Source organism: Apteryx mantelli, chromosome 14 (genome assembly GCF_036417845.1).
Source record: "Apteryx mantelli isolate bAptMan1 chromosome 14, bAptMan1.hap1, whole genome shotgun sequence".
Classification (NCBI taxonomy): Eukaryota; Metazoa; Chordata; class Aves; order Apterygiformes; family Apterygidae; genus Apteryx; species Apteryx mantelli.
Genome location: NC_089991.1, coordinates 14,197,778 through 14,222,015, shown reverse-complemented (window position 1 = coordinate 14,222,015; position 24,238 = coordinate 14,197,778). Strand labels below are relative to the sequence as shown.

At 46.4% G+C, this 24,238-nt stretch overlaps 2 protein-coding genes across 2 annotated transcripts in view; both read left to right on the top strand.

Moving 5' to 3' along the window:
- The first annotated feature begins 1,184 nt into the window (after positions 1-1,184).
- C1QTNF2 (C1q and TNF related 2) lies at positions 1,185-13,017 on the top strand. The gene is made up of 3 exons (XM_013953747.1): positions 1,185-1,410; positions 8,870-9,121; positions 10,879-13,017. The coding sequence occupies exons 2-3, from the start codon at positions 8,878-8,880 to the stop codon at positions 11,490-11,492; spliced, it is 858 nt and encodes a 285-aa protein (XP_013809201.1). The 5' UTR covers positions 1,185-1,410; positions 8,870-8,877; the 3' UTR covers positions 11,493-13,017.
- Positions 13,018-21,333: 8,316 nt separating this feature from the next.
- Positions 21,334-24,238, top strand: part of CCNJL (cyclin J like) — a 28,563-nt gene continuing 25,658 nt past the window's right edge. The window contains exons 1-2 of the mRNA XM_013953660.2: positions 21,334-21,380; positions 21,513-21,624. Coding sequence (XP_013809114.2) covers positions 21,547-21,624 — 78 coding nt within the window. The 5' untranslated portion in view covers positions 21,334-21,380; positions 21,513-21,546. The remainder of the gene's footprint in view (positions 21,381-21,512; positions 21,625-24,238) is intronic.

Here is a 24,238-nt window from a genome sequence, read left to right as displayed (position 1 = left end):
ACTCCCACCAGGTTCAGCGGTGGCAAAACCTGCCTCTATGCGAGAGCTGAAGGATCTTTTTTCTTCCTCTGGACAATGGAGAATCAAGGAATTAATCAAAATATTAGGGTGATTTGCTTAAGAGTCCCCATAGATTTTACCAAAGCTATACCCCTCTGCCCCCAAAACGCTATTTTCATCCATCCTGAATGAGATTAAGGCTGGCTTGTGTCCCAGCATCTGGCCTGGCACAGGAGCGGACACAGACAGCTCTGTCTGGCAGGGCAACGTGTCCCGTAACTTCCTGTGTGTTTTGAGAGTTGTAAGGCATTTGCAAATTCTGGGTTTAATGGATCAGTACAAGCCAGGACATAACATTCCTGAGAAATATAACACCGTGACTTGCCACAGAGGAGAAATGAGAAGGGGCAGGGATTTCCTGGGCTTCATCACTTCTATATCGATACAGCTAACTGTTCATCCCAGGACTGCTGAATTCCCATTCAATCACTGCTTCTAGTGTTCCTGCCTTATCTTAAATAACTGCTATACTTGCTATTCCTTGTCACTACTTTGCAGCTTAAAAGCAAAAAAGCAAAGTCCCAGCCCTTTCCAAAGACAGAAGCATTTCTGCCCTATCATCTTTATGTCAAAGCCACTGTGTTTTGCCCCTTCGTGCCTTCACCTGAAGGAGCACTGTGAGGCGTGTTCCTTTTGAAATTCCCATTTGCAAAGCTCTCTGCTTTATGACGATGTCTATGAGTAACAACACTAGTGGAGCATCTCATTTTACTTCAAGCCTTGGGGCAAACTTCTTTTACCCTTTTGTCTAAAACTGTTTTGGAAGTGAGAGTTGAGTTTCTACCCTTAGGTTAAGATTTGCTTCCCTTGCTAATGTTCTACAGATCAAGTGTCAATGTTATTCCCTAGATTTATCTGTGTTACCCATCCCTGTACAAACTCTGTTTGTACAAGCAGCAACTACATCAGACAAAGCCTGAACCAGTCAGAAACGATCCAGGAAAACTGAGTGTTTCACACTAGACCGCAAAGTAAGGGAGAGAAAGGAAAAAGCTCCCCAAGCATCAAGAGTTTTCCAGCCATATGCATGTAAAAATTTCTTCCCCTGCCACGTGACAGAAGGAAGCGGCTCAGACCCATTACACAATAATAAAAATATGCCATTGGCAAAGTTGAGCCAGAACTTGGAGCTGCTGCAGGAAGCTAGGAATACACGCGAAAAGGAGCAAAACATAAACAAAAAAGATAGAAGAAGTCAAAACTGCATGCCCCCTCAGAAGGAAGCTGTTGCAGCAGGACCAGGGTGGGGTCGTGCTCTGCTGCATGACAGTGATTTGCAGCGAGAACATCTGCTTAAAACTCTGTAGGTTTCCAGCGCACGCCAAGATCTCACTGAAGAGTTCTGTCTTGGTGAGTACATTCCCTTTTCCTTTTTTTTTTTTTCTTCCTTCTCTCTCCTCTCTTAACCTTAACTTTGAAAAACTTACCAAATAAGGTCTAAATCACTGAGCACTCAGGTTTCCAGTGCATGCAAAGGAATCCGTAATGACAACAGTCTTAAGTTAAAAGAAATACTCCAGCAGGGAAACAGTCCTCGTACACTTTTGCTGGGAGCAGCCAGCTCGTACCATTTAAACTGCAGCCTCTCCCCTTCATTCTGGTACTGACTGCTAACTTTTGTAACACGATTTTATTCACAGATCTAGGAGAGGTTTGCCACAGGCAACCCCGGCTGCTTAAAGCTGAGAAGGTGATACAGTGTCAGGCACAGAAGATATATCACTCTCCTTGATCTCTTTTGACATTATTTTGTGCAATAACAGATAACAGAGCAAATTCATATCTGGTATAACTTCTTCATGGGGTTATATCAAAAATTAAATGCATCCATTTTAACTGTGCCGCTGCTGACACCAGCAGTGCACCTTGTTTTGTCTAAACCGCTGTTTAGGTCTGCATGCCCAAGACTGCCTTGCTGCTTCCACCCCAGAGACACTGCAAATAATCACCCAAGGTCAGAATTATGCTCATGGGGAAACGGATTATTTTGAAGACTAACCAAGACTCCTTGAGCTACTCTGTAAAATTCTGAAGCATGAAGACAGTTGTTTTGTTTAATAAAGCCTCAAATACTTAAAGAAAATAGAGTAGAAAGCCACACTAGTTTGTTCACTGCCTGGGTCACATCTTGCCATCTCTATTTGGGTTATACAGACCATCCTGCTCTTGTTTTCCCCATGTTCAGCAAGTTCCCTCCCAGCTTTTCTCCCCCCCCCCCCATTTCCTCTCCATGCACAGGCACACACCACCACCACGCTGCACAGGGCAGCTTCCCTGGCTGAAAATCACCGTCCAGTCTGAGCGTGCGCTGCCAAAGAACCATCAGGTTTGGCAACTACCATTTTTTGGATTTTCCCTCTGACTTGATTACAGCCCAGCTGCCCTGTGAGCAACAGGAAAAATAGTTGATCCTGCTTGTCTGGGGCTCACTCTTATGGGCAAATCTTTTCTTACAGAAACCCCTTCTTTTTAATGTATATATTCAGAGAAATAGATCCAACTTTTAACTGTACAATGAATTGGGGAAGTCGCCAGGAACAGGGCTGGGACAGAGGGGGCTAGTGCAGGAGCTTGTAGGAGCCAAGCAGAAGGAAGGCTACTCAAGGCAGGTATTTTGTGGCAGCCAAAGCTGTGGGGGGAACATGGCAAGAGCTGCATCCCCCACAAGAGCTTGTCCGAGAAGGGCATCTGGCAGAGGCGAGCCTATCCCAAGCCCTGCCAGCTGCCTCTGCCAGCTGCAATCAGCTGGTCAGGAGTGGTTGTTGCAAGGAGCCCCATGGGGATGCAGCTCCGAGGGATCGTGGGTGCCAGGTGTCAGAATGACGCACTACAGCTCTGGTGACAAGGAGACATGTACGGAAAAGCTGTAAGAGAGCATGGATCTACAGTCCTGTCATGCAGGTGCCTCACATGATAAGGAAGCTCATGGGATACTAAGGTTTCAGCACAGAGAAGCTGAGTTCAAATCCTGATGAATGCACAAGTGACTGTTTAAAAACAGTTTTATTATGGCATTTGGGGGGAGAGACAGACAGTCCACCCATTCCCACTATTTCTAGACCCTAAGGAAAGCCACACCTCTACTCCCCTCTCCCAGATCTCCTGCGGCAGGGAGAGCCAGGGCAAGCGGCACATTCTGTGGAAGGCTTCAGAGATCCATCAGGAAGCAAAGGACCCAGCAAAGCAATAAGGAAGAAAACAAAATGCTCTAAAATAGAAAGAGGTTGCCACGTAAAGGCAAGAGGAGCACTGGAACAGAGTCAGAGAACATCCCCATTTTCAGAGACATGATTACTTTAATGGAAGCATTCGTTACATTTCATTATGTAACTATAGCGAAGGCCCCTAAACTCATTAGAAAGTTCATTAGGAAGTGAGAATCCAGTGAACACTCATGTTTGTAACACATTTGCAAATCAGAGATGCTCTATTCAGGAGTGATGACTTTTTGGCAAAATCATCTTTCTACTTTGCTTCCTGACAAAGATTTCCCTAAATTATCCCATAGTGATCCACTACACTGTTTTCCAGATTGCATGGATCCCAGAAAATGCCCTGAACTCCACATCAGCAGTCCCCATAGGTTCAGCTGAAGGACCCAGGGAATCACTGTATCTAAAACCTAGCTAATGGACATCTCAAACTCTGCCTGTCTGTGTTTCATCCTTCCACCTCAGGGCGCAGATATTTACAGCACATTTTAGAGCCTCTCTCCTTCTCTTGGATGCCAGAGGCTGGAAGAGGTATGACCCAGCTCTGATGAGAACATAGGCTTATAAACTGAAGCTCTGACAAGCATCTGGGAGCAAAAAGGGGCTTTCTTTAAAGATTCATACTCCAGAGTTAGTGCTGTAGTCCTTGACCATCATCTGTCCACCATGAGATGCACCAAGCTGCATGAACCAGAAGGTAAAGAGACTCCCGAGGGCTGTGCTGAAGGCATAACAGGCTTGTGTCATTAGGAATCCTATGGAGATTTTCCCTTCCCTTTTTCTCTGACTGAGCAACAAAGAAAACACCATTGCTTATAAATATTTCAAAAGACATCATTTCAGAGTGAATCAATGGACAGATGGAATATTTTTAGTTGTTGGGAGTAACAGCACTTTCTGCATGAATGAGATCTTGCACGTCACAGATGTGCCGTAGCTGAGGGAGATGCACTCCACAAGCAAAGGGCAGAAGTACCTCTGTTCTGACGCAAGCTCTCCCACCAGCACGCTCGAAAACCTCAAGCAAGTCGCTGGGTGTAGCCTGCACCAGTGCTGCTATGGGCTCCTCTGGGGATGTGGCCAGCACAAACCAGCATGGTTTACTAGACTAGCCCTGGCTGAAGTCTGGCCTGCCATGACTAGGATTTTGAGACGTGAGATAGCTTTTTTAAGTCAAGCTGGTCTACCTTCTTTTCCCATGTTAAAATCGGTGCATTGATAGCAGCATACTTTCCCCTGGGTGCTGAGGAGCTGAACATTTGCGCTTCAGTAGCGCATACAAACTACAGCCATCACCTGGGTCCCCCTGTGCTCAGTCAGGAGGGTGGGAGGACTCTTCCCCTCCCTAAGCAGTCTACCATCATCAGTTACCTCTTATAGCCCACTGAGCACATTCTCACAGAACAGGAATTTGTAACAGGAATTTGTCATGAGTGAAGTGTCTCCAAAACCCAATTACAAAAGACATTTTAATTGAAGTGTCATTAGAAACGTAAGAACTCAAATGAAACCCCACTGCATGACCTTTGCTGTCAGGTCCACCGCCTGTACTTAGGAGAGGGCAGATGTTGATCTGTTTCCAATTTGCCTTTTGGAGCTCATCATATGTTCTACATTGAGGAGCAATTTTTCTTTTAAGGTGGAACAGCATGAGGCTTGTTTTCTTTTAAAGAGATTTCTTTAAAAGGTTATTTATAGATTCTCTCATGAACGTGACTGTGCTTCTCATCCCACGTGCATTACTGTGATGTGGCATGAAACGTTCTTGTAGAGCCTTCTAATTAACACCGACTTGAGAACCACATCAGACAAGTGCTCCATGTACTCCAGTATTCTCTCCCCAAGGAGAGGCAGCACCAGTTCAGATGTAGGTGCACGAAACCCTGTGGGGAGCAGAGAGTTATGGGCTGTTTTACCCTCAGGGAAAACTTCTGTTCAGATTCCTTCTGACAGAGGCTGGCTCATATCCCGAAATCTGAGGAGCATTATCACTTCCAAAAGTCTTGTTCATTTAAAAACATGAACGAACGGGGTGTTATCGTCTGTTCAGGTGTCCAGTGCTACCAACCACAGCCTCAGGGCCCTCCTGTGGTAATGAGTTGCCCAAGCTCAGGGTATTTTGTTTGACACTTTTTATGTCTTCATGTCAACTGGTTGTTTGGAGATAAATAGAAGTACTTAACCTAAGAAATATTAAGAGAAGAAATCCCCTTCCCTGCCTTGTGTTCCTCTTACTCATTTCTTCTCTAAATGAAGCAGTCCCACCCTTTTTTCAAGTTTTGCTCCACAATGAATTTTTTTCTTGCCACAGCTTATTAGTGTCACCCTCCTCCAAACACCTTTCACTTCTCTTCTGCCCCATTGTGAAGGGTTACTAAGAGAGGCTTAAGAAAAATGTTGATAACTATTCTCTATCCTTTCCTTAGGCATTCTAGCATTTTGTTTCCCTTTCTGTGCACTGAGCAGTCTTTATTCAGCTGTCCTAGCTAATACTGGTTTGTGGTTTCAGTCTCATAAGGCCATTAAAGTGACACCTTTCACCAGCAGCAAGTAAACTTAAGAAAAACAAAAAAGACCAGAAGAACAAAATGGCTTAGCAGCCAAATCCAGCCCAGAGATCTGTTTTGCATTTCCCACTCCTCTGCATGTTCCTAATTATGCATACCGCAGAACTGGGGGGCTCCCAATTCCACATTAATATGTAGCATATTGTTCTGCTCGATTTGGAGCATGTAACGTGCATTTCGATCCCCTTCAGGAGCCGATACCAGAATGACAGAGATAAGCCCAACATGGAATTTATAGAATACTTTGAATGTCTCACTTCCAGTTCAAGAGCGAAGCATAACACTACTGGGGAGAAGCCAAAAGCTCCCATTATTTGACTTAATATCAATATATCAATATCTTTCCTTGCCCAAACAGAAGACCTATGACAGATTAAAAGGTCTGGGATATCGCAGCTTATGTTTCTACTGCATCTGTGTTAAACTACTCCAAATTTGTTTGAGCACCAAAGCATGAAAAAAATATCTGAAAGACAGTTTGCTTACTTTTTCATCCCTGCTTGTATTACATATTTAGAGTATTTAGTTGCAGGATTTAAGGATATGATAAGAAAGCCCAAGCAAGCAGAAGACTCTTGCAAAATATTTAACCCCTACAGCCAAGGGTAGCTGTAATATGGGAAAAAAAATGTTTCACACTAGTCTTTTCCGTGAATTAAGAGTGAGCACCTCTTACCCCCGTGGATAGGAGTTGTATCAAAGTGATACATGACTAATCCCGTAAAAACAAATAAACAAAAACTCTTAATTTCTTTGTCTTTAACTTCATCTCTCCTAATCAATGAGCTACCAAGCTAAAAATGAAACATCCACAAGTTTGTATGGGGCAGTTTTATGCTTTGTATCCTATTTCTCCAAGGCTACTGCAGACATAGAAGCTGAAAGAAAGAAATCCAGGCCAAGGGATCCCTTTCCCTCCCCCTACCAGCTTGCTTCCACAGTCATACAACCAGACAATAGTCCATTAGCACCTTCCCTCTGCCTGTGGTTAGCACCCAAAACAAGAGAGTTTGGTTCTATTTAAAGAATAAGGTGTCTGTGCCATCACTACTGGGGAGCCTGTGATCGTAACACCTCCCTGACTAACAGCAAAGGGAAGAAGAAAATCTTCAGTTCAGGCACCAGCTTACGCATGAGGAGGCCTTCAGTTCTGGGGAGGGTTACGGCCCATGGATAGACAAAAACTGACACCATAGGGAAACTTTTTACTATATCCCTCACTGTGTGCAGAACCCAAACTCTTCTTTAAACTCTTCTTTCAGATATTCGGGTGGGTTGCGCACAGGGATGACCTCTTGTGAATTAGCTGTGAATCAGCCTGAGTCTGAGCACCTTCTCTAAGCTGCTGGTGCATCTGAGCACTATTTCAAGATATCGCAAAGAGGATTACTCAGCACTTGCATGTGCAGTGTAACTATTCGCAAACAGCCCCACGCGCAGACATCCAGAGGGAGATTTTATTGTATAGTAACTGCTCTGTTTCACTAGCAGTTATGTGGGAATAGGCATTTTCCAGAAATGATATCCTACCAGGGCACTGCCTCCCTGCACAGCAGTGCAGTCAGACAAGCCCAGTGTCACCGAAATCGCAATTTCGGTGACACCAGGAAGCTGAGATTCCCTCTGGGAAGGGAGACAGAGCCTGAGACGCTCCAAGAAAACCATTGGTAAACACCGTTTACCACCGTTGGTTACATTTAAAGCAATGGCTTACTTTACAAAGGTGGGAGACATACAACAACTGTTTTTTGTTTGTTTGTTTTTACCAGTTATCTGTATTTCCAGGTTGAGCATTAGTAACAAAACGTGAAGGCTCAGCTACCGCCACAGGAGAGAAAGACAGGTCCGCACGGTGAGAGGGTAGAAAACCATTGGTGAAGGAGGCATCAGGGGAGGCAAGGCAGGCTGGAGGATCCGGGAGGGGGGAGAGAGGGGAGGGGAGGGGAGGAGAGCACCCAAGGATGGTCGTGGTCTCCATGCAAGGACACGGTGCAGCCTAGCCGTGGCGCAAGAGACTTTGCAGGCGATTCAGCTGCGAAGCGGCCTGCAGCTGAGCCGCGATGGAGCTGTGATAGGGAACAGGAAGGCCAGACAGATATCCTCACCTAGCGAACAGCCTGAATTCATACTTGGGCAAAACACATCAAGGCTGGCTCAACTGGGAACTTGGCACAAAGCCTCCCCAAGCCCACTTTTTAATTTCAGCCTTGTATTAACCTGCTGGTTTTGTGCTTGGATTCTGCAAGAAACCCCAGTGATCCAGTAGCCACGCAGGTGTTATAAGTTTACACCAAAACCCTTTCTCCTTCCTCCCCATATAGTTCTTCTGCCTCAGACATCCCCAGAGCTGCTTCACCTGGTGCCCTGCCCAGGGAGCTTCAGGCTTCTGTCTCCTTGGCTTTACATCAGGCTGTTTTTAAAGACGATGGCAGTGCAGGCTGGGGCTCTGCTAGCCTGGAGCAGCTCTTCTCCTCGTCCCTCTGTCACCCCTACTAGGTGTTCAGCTTTTACGGGGAAAAGGAGGCGAGGGAGAGGGCAGGACAAGGAGGTCAGTGGTAAGGGTGGGAAGGCAGTCACAGGAGGGATGTGGGGCTAGGAAAGAGGAGAACAGGCTGATAGACAAGGGCCTTTTTTGTCTCTCCCCGCACCCTCACCCCTCATTGCTGGTTGGGAGACCAAATAGCCCCAGACAGACTGACTTTGGATAAGAGAAGGAGCTGCCAGGTGCATTTCTGTGAGAAAGAGAGGAAAAAAAAACAAAACAAAGAAGGGATGGCCACAGACACTTGTTAAGGGAAGAGCAAGTTTGTAAAACAGAAATATTGCTCAGACCTGAAAAACTACATGAGCTAAATTCCTTGATTTATGTCATGCCAAAACAGCTCCCCTATCCTGCCCCCCCAAAAGGCCTAATTAGTTCCCATTTTCATGAAAGTCCGCAGCATTCAGTCCACAGCGGAGGGAATACTGCTGCACACATGCATGCCAGCTACTGCAAGTACCAGTAAAGCCCCCATTTCATTTTTACAGGCTGCACCATGATCTCTGCTGTCCTTCTCCTCTGGACTGTGCCCTGTGTGGCAAACCACATCCTCAGTGGCTCTGTCAAGGGAGGGCTGCAGGAAGGCCCCCAGCAGCTGGCGTGCAGTGTGCCAGGGCCTCCCGGTCCCCCAGGTCCCCCCGGAGCCCCTGGCTCTCCGGGGACAGTCGGCAGAATGGGCTTCCCTGGCAAAGATGGCAAAGACGGCAAGGACGGGGACAAGGGAGAGCATGGTGATGAAGGTAAGAGGAAAGTGCTTCTTGGAAGAACACGTGAGTAAAATATAAAAGTAATAGTGTGACAGTCCGGTTAACACCAAGCCTATATGCAAGCCATCATCCCAAATCTGAGTCCCAGGACAGACCAGAGACTTGCTCCCCTCTTTCCAACATCTCCCGCTCATCAGCTCCTGCCAGTGGGTTTCAGACTCACCCATTGCATCTGGGCACCTCCACTTAGCTCAATCACAGCCGGTCAGAGCAGTGGACGGGACCTTTTATGTTTGCATAGAGTCAAATTCTTGAAGGTCTAATTAATTTAAAGTAGTAACTGAAAGGAAAATATTTCAAACATCATTCCAAATGCTGTGCCAAAAACTGTTAAAAAGTATTATTTGTGGATGGAGTCTTAATGCCATACACAATTCCTATTGTCTTGATTTTGTTATTTGTCCTTTTTCCCCCAGAGTGAGATTTTCCCTATTCTGGCATACACCTCCAGAAGAGACAGCATTGGTCTTTGATTCAGGGCCTCCAGGGAAATAAAGTCAGAAGGAAAAAAAAAAAGTACTCGATATTCCCAAACCAGCAATGTCATTTTGCTGAGCACTTGCAGCCCTGTTGGAGGGCCCAAGAGCCTCTTGGCCAGGAGCCACTCGGTCACCCTGAAATGGTGGTGACCAACCCCATCCCTCTGCATAGGAGCCAGAGGTGCCTCCAGCAGTATGGCCCCATTTGCAGGGACACAGGCCATGGGAGTGCGCCTGAGCTGCAGCCACCCTCCCGTTGGCGTGAGGGAAGCAGGGACTTTCTAGAGTGCTCTAACAGGGTAACAAGCACTCCGCTGACCATGTTCAATCTAAAAAGATACATCAACACTTCTCCCCCACACACACCTTTTTCTAATACTGAGGTGGGGCTCTCTCACTTAGATAAATGCTTATTCTAAGCATCAGAACCAATTATAGTTAAAAAAAAAAAAAAAAAGTGATTTCCCATTGCCACACTAGAGTGCACTCCTGGTTCAGCGTAATACCAGCATGCAAATGCTGCATCTTCTCTTGTTTCACCCTCCAAAAGGGAATCTGGAGAACAGGTTTCCACCCACAGCTGCATTTAAATCTAATCTTGCTACAGCAGGTTGAGAAGCAGGATAAGTCCTCATTAATTTCTTTTGTATCAGACTCTAGCACAACTGATGCTTATCAGCAGTTGCAGCATCACTGGGACAGCACCCAACTTGATTCCCATCTCAAGGCCATCTTTGCAATGAATGTGTCCCAGTTTACATCTGGCCCATCTCCCAGCTAGGAAGGGCCTTTTACCACACCTGGAATCTTCTCTTACAATAGATTATAACAGATAATTATGTTAAATGTAAAAATTAGACAGGAGATTAAAAATCCTGTCTGCTCTAGGCTACAGTTTCCAAAAGCTTTCCAAATCCATCCCACTCCTTCAAAATCCAAAGGTTTAGAGCCTGCTCGTAGCTAACTTCATAACTAATTACTCCTTTCTTAGCCGAGTCAAACAATTAAACTGGCCTCTTAGTCCTTAGAAGGGGTAGGCTATCCTGCTCCAGATCCCCGTTGTTATAATGCTTCCTCTCTATGCAACATGGTCAACCAGTCCTGACATACTTCCAGCCCCAGGTGGTATTTCATAGGCGTCTCACCAGAGATGTTTTCCTCCCACATGAAAATAAACTGCTATGATACAACTTTCCACTCACTATATCATGTCTTTCTCTGAAAAAGTTTACAGTGTCCTTTGTCTTCTAGGCCCACAAGGCAGAACAGGAAACCCAGGCAAACCAGGACAGAAGGGGAAAGCAGGAGCTGTTGGCAAGGCAGGCCCACGAGGGCCAAAGGGTTTAAAGGGTAATCCCGGAAAAAATGGAGCACCAGGAAAGAAAGGGCCCAAAGGGAACAAGGGTGAGACGGGGATGCCAGGACCCTGCACCTGCAATGCCAGAGCAGCCAAATCCGCCTTCTCTGTGGCTGTCTCAAAAAGTTACCCAAGGGAAAGGCTGCCCATCAAATTTGACAGGATCCTGATGAATGAGGGAGGACATTACAATGCTTCCAGTGGGAAATTTATATGCAGCATTCCCGGTATTTACTACTTCACTTATGATATCACTTTGGCCAACAAACATCTGGCCATTGGCTTGGTCCACAACGGGCAGTACCGAATCAAGACCTTTGATGCCAACACCGGTAACCATGACGTTGCCTCAGGATCAACTATTCTTTCTCTGAAGCAGGAGGATGAGGTATGGCTGCAGATCTTTTACTCGGAACAAAATGGGCTCTTTTATGATCCTTACTGGACAGACAGCTTATTTACTGGCTTCCTGATATACCCTGATCAAGATTATCTCAATGAAATATAGGATGAGAGACTATCCTGTGGGCGGAAAGTAGGAAATGCATACGAGAGCTCATTCTAGCAAGGCATAGCCTGTACACAGACATGAGTGGGATTATCACGATTCCACATTCTTGGAGCTAACAGCCTGTATTGGCTATTTGGATATTTACTTGATGTCATCACATATTCCACAGGGTGCTAGGATCAATTAGGACTGGCTTTAAAGTAGCCTTATGAGTCTCTAAATCTCCGAGGCGCCTCATGTTTTTCCATGGCCATTCAAACGTGCCATGGACATGCAACTTTAACACTGGTGCAGAATGTTTTGATTATTTTATTCTTATAAAGCATGCAGACAAAAATCCATTTCCTGAAAGCCTATTTGGAAGGGTCATTGACGTCGCAGACTGTATCGGTGCCCCTACCTCTCCAATAATAATAATCCGTATTAACACAAAGTTAAGCTTCCCCAGCTACTTAGAAGTCAGGAAGTTGTCAGCTAACATTATAGAAGTAACCATAACTCAGCCTTATTAAAGCACTACTAATAAGCAAAGGTGTCCAGTCTAAATGGGAAATGACACAAAGGAATGATCTCATCTTTTTTTAAGGCTAAAGGTAAAGTTTGTAGGATGCAAGCTGTTCTACTGAGCACTACCACCATTTCTCAGATTTCGTCCTCAATATCAATGACCGTGGGTCGATTGCCCTGGAGTACTGCATTTGCTTTCAGGCAGGCACTGGTAAAGCTGTGACCAGAGCGTGGCCTGGACTGTGCAAGCCAAATACCTGCAGGACTCGGATCCAGATCAGAGTGTGAACACTGCAGATAAGACTCATTTGAGAACATGAACCTTTACTCCAGAAAAAAGTTTCTTAATTCCACGTTCCCTTCATCCCTGCCAGCTTTTGCTGTAAGGAGATACTTGTGGTGCTGTTGAGATGCTCTTCAAGGGCTTAATACTACAAATAGACCCTATCTTACTGATGATAGGCTCTTCCCCCTCACCCCCCCAAAACAAATATTACAGATGCTCCAGAAATTAACAATATTTATGTTGTATGAAAAAACAGAAAAGTCAAAAGCTGAGGTATTGAGTATTTTTTTCCCCTGTATCAGCTAAAACAGGGGCATGCTGCAAAATGGTTCATTATTACAATATCAAAGGAAATTCTCCTGCTATAAAGCTGCCAAATCTGGCTGCCTTGCTCCAGGATGCCCAAACACACACTGTGATACAGAGGTCTCTGTCTCAGTAGCCAGATGGGAGAAGCCTCTCTTCCTTGTTATCAGATGTGTTGTCTTGGTTTCCACAGTCAATTCCACAGCCATTTCTCATCTCCATATGAAAACTCATATGAAGTTCCAGTTCTTCTAAGCCTCATATTTAGACATTGAAGGGAGATTCCTTATGAACAAATAAGAATTTTTTTACATTTTACAAGTCAAAATGTTTGCATGATTTTTGTGAACTATAGTAATTGTGTTGTAACCTGCAAAATCATTTCAAATACATTTTATAAAATAAAACTGAACTAAAATACTACTGGAATGGTCTTGCTATTTGTAAAGTATTTTCTCAGAAGGTATTTCTAAACTGTCTTGCATTTTTCAAAGACACTTGGTTTTAATGGTGGATTTTGTAGGACCAGGTAGAACAGGAACATTTCCTCCCAGCCAGGTAAGCAAAGTGCACAGCATTTTCTGTTCTCTGTGCAGGAATATTTGCAAGGTGGAAGAACATGATTCGTTTGTTGCAATGAAGCTGCTGACCTAAAGGGCAGGTGTCCTTTCCTTGACAGTGGCTGCTCAGATAATCTCTTTTGCTTTCCAAGCCTCTTTCATGTGAGCTGTCCTAGGTTGCATTTCACAAGCAGCTTCCCAGAGGGAGCAGCAGTTCAGGCCATCACCTTTCTTCCTCGACTCCCAGCCGCGCACTCCCACAGTGCCGTGACAGCCGTGAGCCCTCCTGGGACAAAACCACTTTGCTCCCCGCAGCAGAGCAATGCTGGGGGCAGCCCCAGGGAGGCAGCAGGAGGTACGGGGAGGACAGGCAGGATTGCCTCGCTGCAACACCACCCAGCTGTGCTATACCCACAAGGGAAGTCACATGAAACTGCTTTAATTAATCCAGCAGCACTCATGGACCACTGCTACCAAAAGGGAGAGACCTTGCTCCCATCCTCAGACCCTTCCTCTCAATTCAACTCATTACCTAACCCCCCCAAAAATTGATTCAATTTTTTTGGTTTGGACTCAGGTTAGTTTTCTGCTAATTCTGTGAGCAGAATCCACTCAGCAAAGCAGGTGCCAGAGCTGGGAGAAGCCGGAGAGCAGTACTAGAAACAACAGTGAGAAGCAGAGGGCTGAGGGGAAGCACGGTGAGCAGTTTGGTCAGCTCAGCTCCACCATGAACTTTGCAGCCCTCCTGCTACCCAGCAGAGGGGCCCTAGCAGGGAGCGTTTCCTCCACAGGTCGGTCCTCTCCAAGGGACTCGAGCTGGTTTCCCCAGATGAGAAGCTGTGGGAAGTTACCTGTCTGGCAAAGCATCTTTTTTGGTCTAGTGAAATGGCAAACCTGAAAATTAGTCTTTAAGTCTGGAATACCAAAACACAAATCATCAGAAATGCTGACCCCTGCTGAGTGCTCGCTACTCTAGGGTTTGCTTTCAGCTTGGGGCCGTGAGGTCCTTCCTCAAGGAGCAGCAGCCCCAGGCGCCGTGCCAGGTCACTGTGCTAGCCACTGTACGGCACACAGCTCGAGTCAAGTCCCAGCCCGAGGGTCTGCTGCCAGTCAACAACTCAGTTACCAGAAGGAAGTGAAAACTCAGAAACCAAACAGGGTGGAGCCAGCAAAAGGGAGAGGGACTGTTTCTTCACGGAGGATTAAACCTCCCCTTGGACCAAAAGATACTGTGCATCATGTAAGTATTTCTCTGAACGAGGCATGAATGTCTGAGGTGATACATGTGGGTTGCTTTTGCATGTGTTCCTCTGAAGACGAATTTCCTCTCATGATGCCTTAAGAACAAACAAGGTAATTTGCATGGTGACCAAAGTGTCTCTGCATAGCTTGATCCTGCAAAAAGAATCATTTCAAGAAACTGTGGGCTTCCTCCTTCCTCACCCAGGAGGTGGGGGAGGGAAAAGGCAGTGGGCAAGGTAAGAAGTATACTGGGTCACTGCAGGGCCAAACATTAAAAGCCAAACTCAAAAAAAAGAAGGGGGGGGGGGAGCAAGAGAAATCCCTTCCCCAGGCCCCAAAACCAAATGACTGGCTCAGACCCAGGAGAATTACGCATTCTGGCTTGCTCCTGCATCTTCAGGCTGCATTCATTTTGTGCTCACTTTTTCCTCCAGCCAAGCAGGCTAATTTTTTAAACTGAAGATGGAGATTTGCACGGAATCTCTTTATTCCAGGAATATGACATTTCTGGAAGAACACCAAACCAGAGCGCAACTCTACCAGGCTCTGGCTTTTGCAGCCATGCTGTCCTGAGCAAGTGCCGCTTCCACCCTCGGTGCAAACGGCTGGTCCCAGCCGTGAGCGTCAGAGCTGCCCTTTGCTGCCTTCTGCTCCGAGTCCTGGCATGAGGTCCCTCCTGCGTGTTAACACACCAGCAGCAGGGATGCAAGGAAAGCCAGGTGCACCCACATTCATTATTTAGTTCAGCTTTTGCCTCCCTAAGGATCTTTCCTGTCCCAGCCGGTTCCTCTGGTGTTTCTTAACAGACCACCACCTGGCCATGGCTCACCACCTCTAACGCAGCCTCCTAAAGACCTCCCCCCCCATTAAGGGACATTCTTCATAAAAGCACCCTGAGGTTAGTTTTGTATGTGTCTGTTATATGCAGTTCAACCCTAACAATGAATGGAATAAACATGGGGGGAAAAAAAATCTTCACTGTGGAAAAATAGCATGTGCAATGTCATAGCTGGAAAGGAAGTGCTGGTGCTGGAGCAAAGCAGCCGGCCCCGCGCCACCCCAAGTGCTGCCCAGGCGGCACGCTGCCGGGCTTCCTCACACACCCAGACTGCTGGCACTGGTACCTTTGAACCTTTATCACCTCTTGTCTTCAGGGACACTGCATAAAGGAGGACCCACGTTTCCACAGGAGGTGCCTAAGGGAGCATTTACCAGTCACCACGGTTTCCACCGCACCCCAGATTAGTGCATCCTTAGTTATGTCAGTTAACACCCAGTGCTAAGACAAGAAAAATCTGTTTTTCCCTTCTTCCAGGTTTTGTCAATGCACCACATGCTGCTTAGTCAACTGCCTTGCTAATTAACATCACATCCCTAACGATGCCAGTTGTCACAGGCCTGCCACAACTTTGCTGGGGGCTGCTGCAGCTCTCAGCACGGCCCCCGCTGCCCTGCTTCCCGACGGCAGCAGCCCCATGTGCCTTCCCTTCCCACCGCCCAGAGCCACTTCCACCCTCGAAACAAGCCAGCTCTAGCAGTGGAAACTGGCTCATTGCAGCCGGACAGCACTGCCCCGGGCCCCTGACCCTTCCCACGCCAGACCCCTGCCTCTACTCCCCGGTTTACGGCTGTCGGGTCCCAGGAGCCCCTGGCAGAGCCCTCCAGGACCGCAGCAGTGCCACGGACCCCCAGCAGATCCATGCCTGCCCCTCAGCTTATAGCACATAACATCTTACTGGGGAAAAATTAATAAGGGAGGTTTCCCCACCACTACCCTTTCTGCTACTATTATAAATCTAATTATTACCCTGTCATTCTTCACTGCATTTTTCAACTAATGTGTTGGGAGGAGGCCATACCCCATGGGTGTTTGATAGGTCAAGAAATGAAAGACCTCCATAAGGAGGGATACGTTCACAGAGTTTCTAGTTTCCACAGAAACCACCGGCTGAGAGGAGCAAGGGAATACACCGTGCTTAGACCAGGGAAGGAGCGGGAATGAAAAGACAGCGTGTTTGAAGGGGAACTTCACAGGGGCTCTTGTGCATCGTGCCATTTCTCAAACAAAAACCTCAGATGTTTCAAGCTGTTACGAAGAAAAGGACCCAGAAGCCTCCCCCTCAGCCTCTTCTTATGGCCACTGCCATGCCCATGGAGCCACAGCCCGCAGCACCCCACAGCAAGGGGCAAGCAAAGCAAAATCCCCACCTAACCCGTTCTGCATCGATAGAAAATGAGGAAAATGCAGGCTGCAACTATTTTCAAGCCTTTAAATACAACAGACTCCTCAATCTGCATGAAATATCTTCAGTACAATTCTTCTAAGCCCTAGAACAATGTCTGCAATGTTGCTGCTCTTGCCTTGCATTGCCAGGGGTTTTTTAGTCTGGCACAGACACACATCCAACAGGGACTCGCTGAGGCTAACAAAGCACCTCATACCAAACGGGCTTAAGAACTGCAGTTCTTGAGCACAGTCCTAATCCTGTAACATTGCCCCTTTTTCAGCAAATCACTCACACCTTGTCTCTGCCAACAGCAGGTGAAAACAGACTGCACTTCTCTGAACACTTGAACCCCCCAGGGAATGGGGCAGCCCTGCTCTCTCCCCTCCCTCAGGTCCTTCTGCTAGGGCAGCACAGAGGTCTTCCCCAGCATGAACCAGCTCCATGTTAGCACTAACCAAGCTAAACCAGCAAAGTGGGGGCACAGCTCCATGCAGCTCAAGGAGTTTTTCTCCCCTAGGCTTGTTTTTTGCTCCTCCTTACATAGCCCTACCTGTGCTCATTCTGGGAGAGGATGTGACAACCTGGATTTGGGGCACAACTCCACAAAATGCACTACTCCAATGCAACATAAGGAAGAGGTGCTGCTTACCTCTTGCTGCTCCCGGCTGTCCCTTCTCACTGCTTCTTTTCTACTAGCTCCAGATCACTCCATGAGTTGATTTAACTCTCTAAAATGACAGAAAACTAACCTTATAGAAAAAAATGGGTTCAGTGAAGTAGATCAGGTAATGAAAACATGTGATGAACAATAAAGCTGGTGCAAGGTGAATGGGGGAACCATGCAAGCAGGGCAGTGGAAAGTAGGGCAAGGCATAGAGGGTCAGAGGACCATCTCCTGTCTCCTCAGCAGGAAGCTCAAGCACTGTGAAAATACTCAAAACAGCTTAAACTAGCACTCAACATCTTGCTAAACCAATCTAACTTTGGGATCCTGGCTAAATGGGAGGCACCTGGGACGTGAGCAAGACAGGTAGCCCACCTGGGAAGGGGGAGTGTAGGTGTGATGTGTTCCCAGGTTGTGCTGGCCTCCTCGTTGGGTGCAGGAGGACCTTATGCCACCTTCAGCAGCCAAGGAGGTGAAAAACTGACCCAAATGGTCCTCTGGGCACGTGCAGCCTCCCTGGTAGGAGCTCAGTCAGCAGCAGATTCTGGTATTGTGCTTGAGACTTGACTAAAAAGCCCTTCCCCCCCCGCCCCCACCACCACCTAGGCTCAGCCAGGAGAGTCTCAGCTCCTTGCTGGCATTGCTGTGGCTGCTCTCAGCACTGGGTTTCCACCACTTGCTTCCCTAGCTGAGCCTCTGCCCTGTCTGATCCTGTTATACTTGTGGGTAAGATACGGGTTGCCTGAGCCACTTTCTGGTCACTCTGAGGTCTTTGTCCTTAGCTATTTTCAGATAGTTTTGCTCAGCCTAAAAGCAATGTTATTATTCCAGCACTTGGAAGTGTAGCACTAATAGCAAAGATGTAATCTTTAATCAATCCCTCAACATAGATTTTATTGATTTGAAATGAGGCTTATTTCAATGAAGTTTAACTGACTGCACATATGTTTTACCCAACCATGATTTATCAATGATGATAGACTAACATAAAACTTCCCTAAATTAATATAAACTCTGTGCAAAGCTATTTACTTTTGGAATCCCCATGGGATTTTACTTTGATCTAACTCAGTCTGGTTTTTTTAAAACACCTGAAAACTAAATCAATACAGTTCTGATGTGGATAAAACCTATATTTTAACTCAAACTTTATCTGCTATATCAGAACTTGATGATGATGATAACTTGAATGATCCAGTTTGTAAGGCAAATATATACTGTAGCTGCAGTCAACTTTTGTAATACCAGAGACTTAGACCGATACAATGTCTGGGTATCGTTTATTCAGTCGTTAGATGGAATAGTTACTGGAGTCCCTGTTTTATGCAAGAGGCCTTGCTGGCACTCCCACTTTCAAAATAAATAATTCCAAGGTTCAAGGCTAAGCCTGAGCTCTTATCAAGTCTAATTTGTTACTGTAAATATTTTATGATGCCAAAGACACTGTGTGTGTGTATATATATATATATATATATATATGTATAAAAAAACCAGTATGGCATTCTGTTTGAGCACTAGTAACAGAGGTATGCTATAGAAAGGAGAACTACCTCAATTAACTAGGGCAGCAGGCTTTTTCCTTGTCTGTTTCCATTTTTTAAAATATTAATGCAGCCTGAGATCAGTCTGATCCACAAAAGGAGTCTTTCTGTAGATCATCCTTACCTCATTTCCAAATGGAACAAGTGAAACACATGGGCCATATTCTGGAGGAAAAAAAAAAAGAAGACTTTTGTCTAGAAAATTAAAACCAACATTATATGGAACAGTTTTCTATTTCATATGGAATCTCTCAAGATTTTTTTAAAAATTCAGATTAAAAAATACAAGAGCTCTGAAACAGTAGATGATATGGATGTAAAGAACATCTGAAAATCCATACCATGGTCATATTATTGAAGCTTGATTTGAAGGAAGTTATAGAAGTTATTCTTTCTTTCATATTAACACTAATAAATTTGAGAACTATATTGAGATGATGCAAATACATATATAATGTTTGTTGTAGAAAATGAATATATCATTGTATAAATTATAAATGGATTACTGCTATTTCTTGTAAGGAAGTGCTCAGGCTGTTACTCAACAGCAAACTGAAGCCTGTGCTCAGTTTTAAGCAAAAAGACAATATAGATGCATGCCTTAATTTAAGCAAAGAAAAAAGTAAGCATCCTGGTATCCCATTAAGCAAAGTAGACATACTTAAAGGGGAGAATGATTTCTGATGGACAGTTAGCGGCAGCTTTTAGCTAAAGGCCTAATGGCTGCGTCCACTCATCTTCACTGATTCTCTTTTATAGCGGGGACAAGCCACCAAACTTAGAATATAAACAACTGGGTGTGTTTTCCCCAGAGGAACTGGTCAACAATTTTCTTCGTTGGCCAAAAAATATTTTCCCAAGAACACTAAAATGAACACAAATATTTATTTTGATTGAAACACAATGGGTTTTGTTGTTCCTTTCCTTTTGGAAAATAACTAAGAAACAAGCATTTCATGAGATTCTTTTAAAGATTCCTGTGCAGAATGACTGGCAATTTGCAAAAAAAAAAAAAAAACAACCCCCCCCCCTAATTCTAAAACTGATTCTAAAAATGGTGTGTAGTTCCTTAAATGGGAAAGTTGCTGACAGGCCTGGGTAAATTTTTGCATGGAAGTTCTTTATCCTGAATGGATCAACAGCGAGATTTGGCTCTAAAACAGGTTGTGTGGTGATTTTTGGCTCCTGGAATTGCTGAAGCAGATTGCTAAGAAAGACTTGTTGGAGCATTTTAATTCAACCTACTGAAATATCCTGTAGACTATCAATATGGACCCCAGGAGTCTGGGAATAAAGATAAGGGCTCATTTGATATGAAGCTTGGAGTGGATCACAAGTGCAAAGCAAGGATTGACATTTAGCCTGAAATTTTACAGCTCCCCCAGGCTAGGCTAAAGGCAAACCACCAATTCACAAATACTGTGGCAGTGTGTCAGGCTCCCTTTATATCTGGCACCGCGCACCTCTGTGTAACAAGGATGTGATCGTGCCTCTGTCCCGACGAGAAGCAGCCCCAGGTTGTGTGTGGAGTATGGGGCACGTGGCCGGCTCCCGGAGGCAAGCGCGTTCCCGGTGTCCCAGCTCGGTGGCAGAACAGGGCAGAGCTGCCTGCCGGTGCCGTGCAGTGCGGGCTGCGAGGCGGCCTGCTCCCAGGGGCCCGGTCCGAGCAGCTCGCAGGCAGCCGGACATGGGTTAACGTTTCTATCCACAAGCAGCTGGCAGCTAAAGACAAGGCATCCTGTACTGGGAACCATAAAACAAGTTCAAAGTTCCTCTCTTCTGTTAATACTGTGGATAGTTACTGAGTATCCATAATCTTTATTACTGGGAAAAACTTGATATTCCACCGCCTCAGGCGGCCAGTTTTGTTTGCATTGCACTCTGCAGTCCGGCTAGGGAGCAAACCAAACACAGCAGAGCCAAGCGAACCGCAGCTCGCGGCTCAGCAGGGGATTTGTCACGTCTCTAGCACTGCTTTTCCGCCCCCCTCCGCTGCCCTCGCCCTCCGCTCTCCGAGCGAGCCGTAACCCGGCGTTTCGGACCCAGCGCGGGGCGCTGCCCGCTGCCCCCGAAGGGTCTCGCGCCGCAGCTGCGGTGACAAAGGATGCAGCTCCCTGCCACGAGTTTGAGGGCTTTTTTTGGGGGGGGGGGGGCGGTTCCTGTGCGGTCAGTTCTCGGCCGCGGAGGCGGCGGCAGCGCGCAGGGGGCCGCAGCCGCGGGGCGCCGGGGCCGCGCTCGCCGCCCGCCCTCTCTCCCTGCCTCCCCCGCCGGGCCCCTGTGCTGCCGCTGTCGCGAGTCGGGCGAGTTCGCGGCTGACAAGAGCGCGCGGCGGGGAGCGCGGCGGGGCCGGCCGGGGGCTGCCGGGGGCTGCCGGGGGCTGCGGCGCTTCCCCGCGGCTTCCATGCGCGGCGGGCGGCGGCGGCGGCGCGGCTCTGCGCGGCCCCTGGGGAGCGGGCGCTGCCCGGGCCGGCGCGCCGGGACGGGGCGGCAGCCCCAAGGCTGCGGGGGGAGCGGGGCGGCCGCGGAGGGGGCGTTCTTCAGAGCCTTAAAGGTAAATATATATATATGTATTTATATATATAAAGTCGGTGAGCAGGGAGGGGAGTGCGGGGCGGCGGCGGCTGCCGCCGGCAACAGCCGCAGGGTTTCGGGTCACTTGTGCGGTTCCTTCCCCTCCCCGCAGAGCGGCCCCGTCTCTCTGCCGGACCTTTGTCTGGATGGGAAGAAAAAGGATGGAGGAGCAGTGGTGGAAAGGGGAGCTGGCAGCAGACATCCACCAGACCTTGAGGACGAAGGTTGGGTCGCACTTTGTTCCTTTCCCTCCCCGCTTTCGCTCCCCCCCTGCACGCTTTCCTCCTCCGCAGAAATGCCCGGACATCACTATGTAGTACGAAAGGCTTTTAAAATGCCCGGGCTGAGGTTTTCCGATTGGTGTCGGAAACCTCACCTTCAGCAGCTCTCTCAAGGGAGCAGGTTTGCTTGGCGCTCTTTCCCTTGCTCTCTGCACTTTAATCGAGACTTGTTCAAAAGCAAACCTGTAAAAAGTGCTGCTAAAAATGCCTGCCTGTTACTTTTCAGTAACTTTAATTAACCGAGTTGTTGATGACTCAGTGCATTAAATGTCAAGAGGATGCTGATGTTGCCCTGCATAAAATCAGCATATCTCAGAGGCTGGAGAAATAGCCTTGCTTGTTTTCAGGGAGATGAATGCTGAGATTTGAGTTAACAGTTGGATCTTGTTCCCTGACAGACCGTAGGAAAGCTGAAAGATGTGCAGACATGGCTTGTCATTGCTTTGCTAGAAGCTAATATGTCATTTACCTATGGGGTAGAAAACCCCGGGGAAATGTCTTGCAATAAGCAAAATAATCCGGGCACTTGCTGATGAACGAGTGTACTGAGAGCAGGTAGAGCTAGGGCTGTCCATTGAGTTTCTGCATTTCTTTAGGTAGACTGCCAGCTTTAAAGAAACTCTAAATGCAATTAGTTGGGTAAGATGAAAGAGCCCCCAGCAAAGACTGACCAGCTGTACCTGGCCCAGTTTTTAAGTTGCCGAAGTTACTGCTCACAAAAATAACACTCTGCACATTCTGCTTCCTCTGTCTTCCTTACAGACATGCAGCAATTAATTATGTGAGGTGATTTAATTGTTACCAGGTCTGTGCGATCGGGCTGTTTTGTTCTCATGCCTTCTGGTTGAAGCAGGTCTCCCTGATTCGACAGGGTGGGGGGAAATAACTGAGAGCCCAATTGATAGGGTATAAAAAGGTGGGGGAAACTTTGCTTTTGTTTTGTCAGTCTCCAAGAAGTACCTTTTTAATAAACTATTTCACTCTTCAGCCTGCTTTTTGGAAGTATTTGACTAGATTGCTTGCAACTGTTCTTTGTTTATGAGTGCTAAACCGAGGCCGGCTGAAGTGACAAGAATTGGATTATCCGAATTTACAGAAACCTGCAGAGAGAGAAAAGGGTCCCTGGGCTGCTCTTCTCTTTCTGCTCTGAGGAAGGTCTACAACTTTTTCTGCTTGGACAAGTTTTATGCTTTTTCTGCCTACTTTGTAAGGATGTACAGTGGGTTCTGTGGTGTAGTTTTCTTGTTTGGTTGGAGGTTTTGGTTTCTTTGTGGGGGGAGGGCAGGGACTGGAAATACTATTTAAAAATCCAGAGTGCAAGTATGTTGAGGGAAAATAATCATAATTGCTGCTGCCTAAGACCTTTTGGTTCACTTTCTGTGATTTGCTACTAATACTCCACAGAAAGGAATCTTAAGTATACTTATGAGGTTCTTTCTTTGATGTCCAAAGTGTCAGAATTTACAGTAGGACATTGTGAAACTCCTCCACAGGATGCTTCAGCAGAGTTTGGGAAGGTAAGTTTTGAGCTACTTGACCATCAAGTGTTAAACTTCTTAATAAATTACCCACAAGAAAAGTCTGGAAGTTTAAAGAAAAAAAGCGGAGGTGAGAGAGGAAGGGCACACTTTTGGTTTTAAAGAAACTGTACAAAATCTTTCATGGAGTGGATAGGAGTTTGAGAAAGTGGTAATACTGAGATCAGTGGTTGAGTAACTGTAATACCTGTCTTCTATTATTTCCTTAGGCTAGCACAGGTTTTGTCCTTTAAAAACAAAAAAATGTTGTGACCTATAGCTAATATTGTTCTTGAAAGGCTTCCCCCCCCCCCCAGTTTGATCAACTAATCTAAAAAATCATAATCATTTTCCATCATTTTTATACACAGCCTTGGTATGCTAGTAACCAAAAAAGAGGAAATGGACCACTGATATGTTTTAGGGGGAAAACCATGCCATGAACTTGGGGCTTGTAACAGCTGAGCTCTGGTGAATGCTGCTCTGGGTGCAGGTGGCGGAAAGGAGTGTGTATCTGAGCCTCAGCCTCTTTGGCTCGGTCAGGAGCTGGATGCTGTGAAGGAGTTTGCACCCTGAGTTCTGCTGTAGGTTGGTAACTGCTGGGGCTGGGTAGGTCTGAAGCCGCTGAAGCCAGTTTTGTGAACATGAATCAGTTTTGGGGAAGCCTATGGCAACTGCACAGGAGAAAATAAACTTGACTAGTGGCTTCCTCTGTAGTGTATTAGAGTGTGTTACTGCATTATTAGTGTATTAGAGTGTTAATACTGGCATACAGAAAATTCACACAATGGTGACCTCTCTGATTTAAGATGCTTGCTGAGGAATCTTAGTTTAGAACAATATGCTTCTATGGTCTTGAGTGAGAAACATAAACAGGTCTTAGCTTAAGTGGATGAATGTGACAGGAAAGCTACTTTGTAAGATGCTTATCCAGGAGGTTGAAATTTGTCTTGCAGGCTATCCTACTTTTTTGAAGAACACGTCTATGTTTAATGCAGGGGACTAAGTGTTCCTTTTAAGCAACATAACTTTTTTCTTAA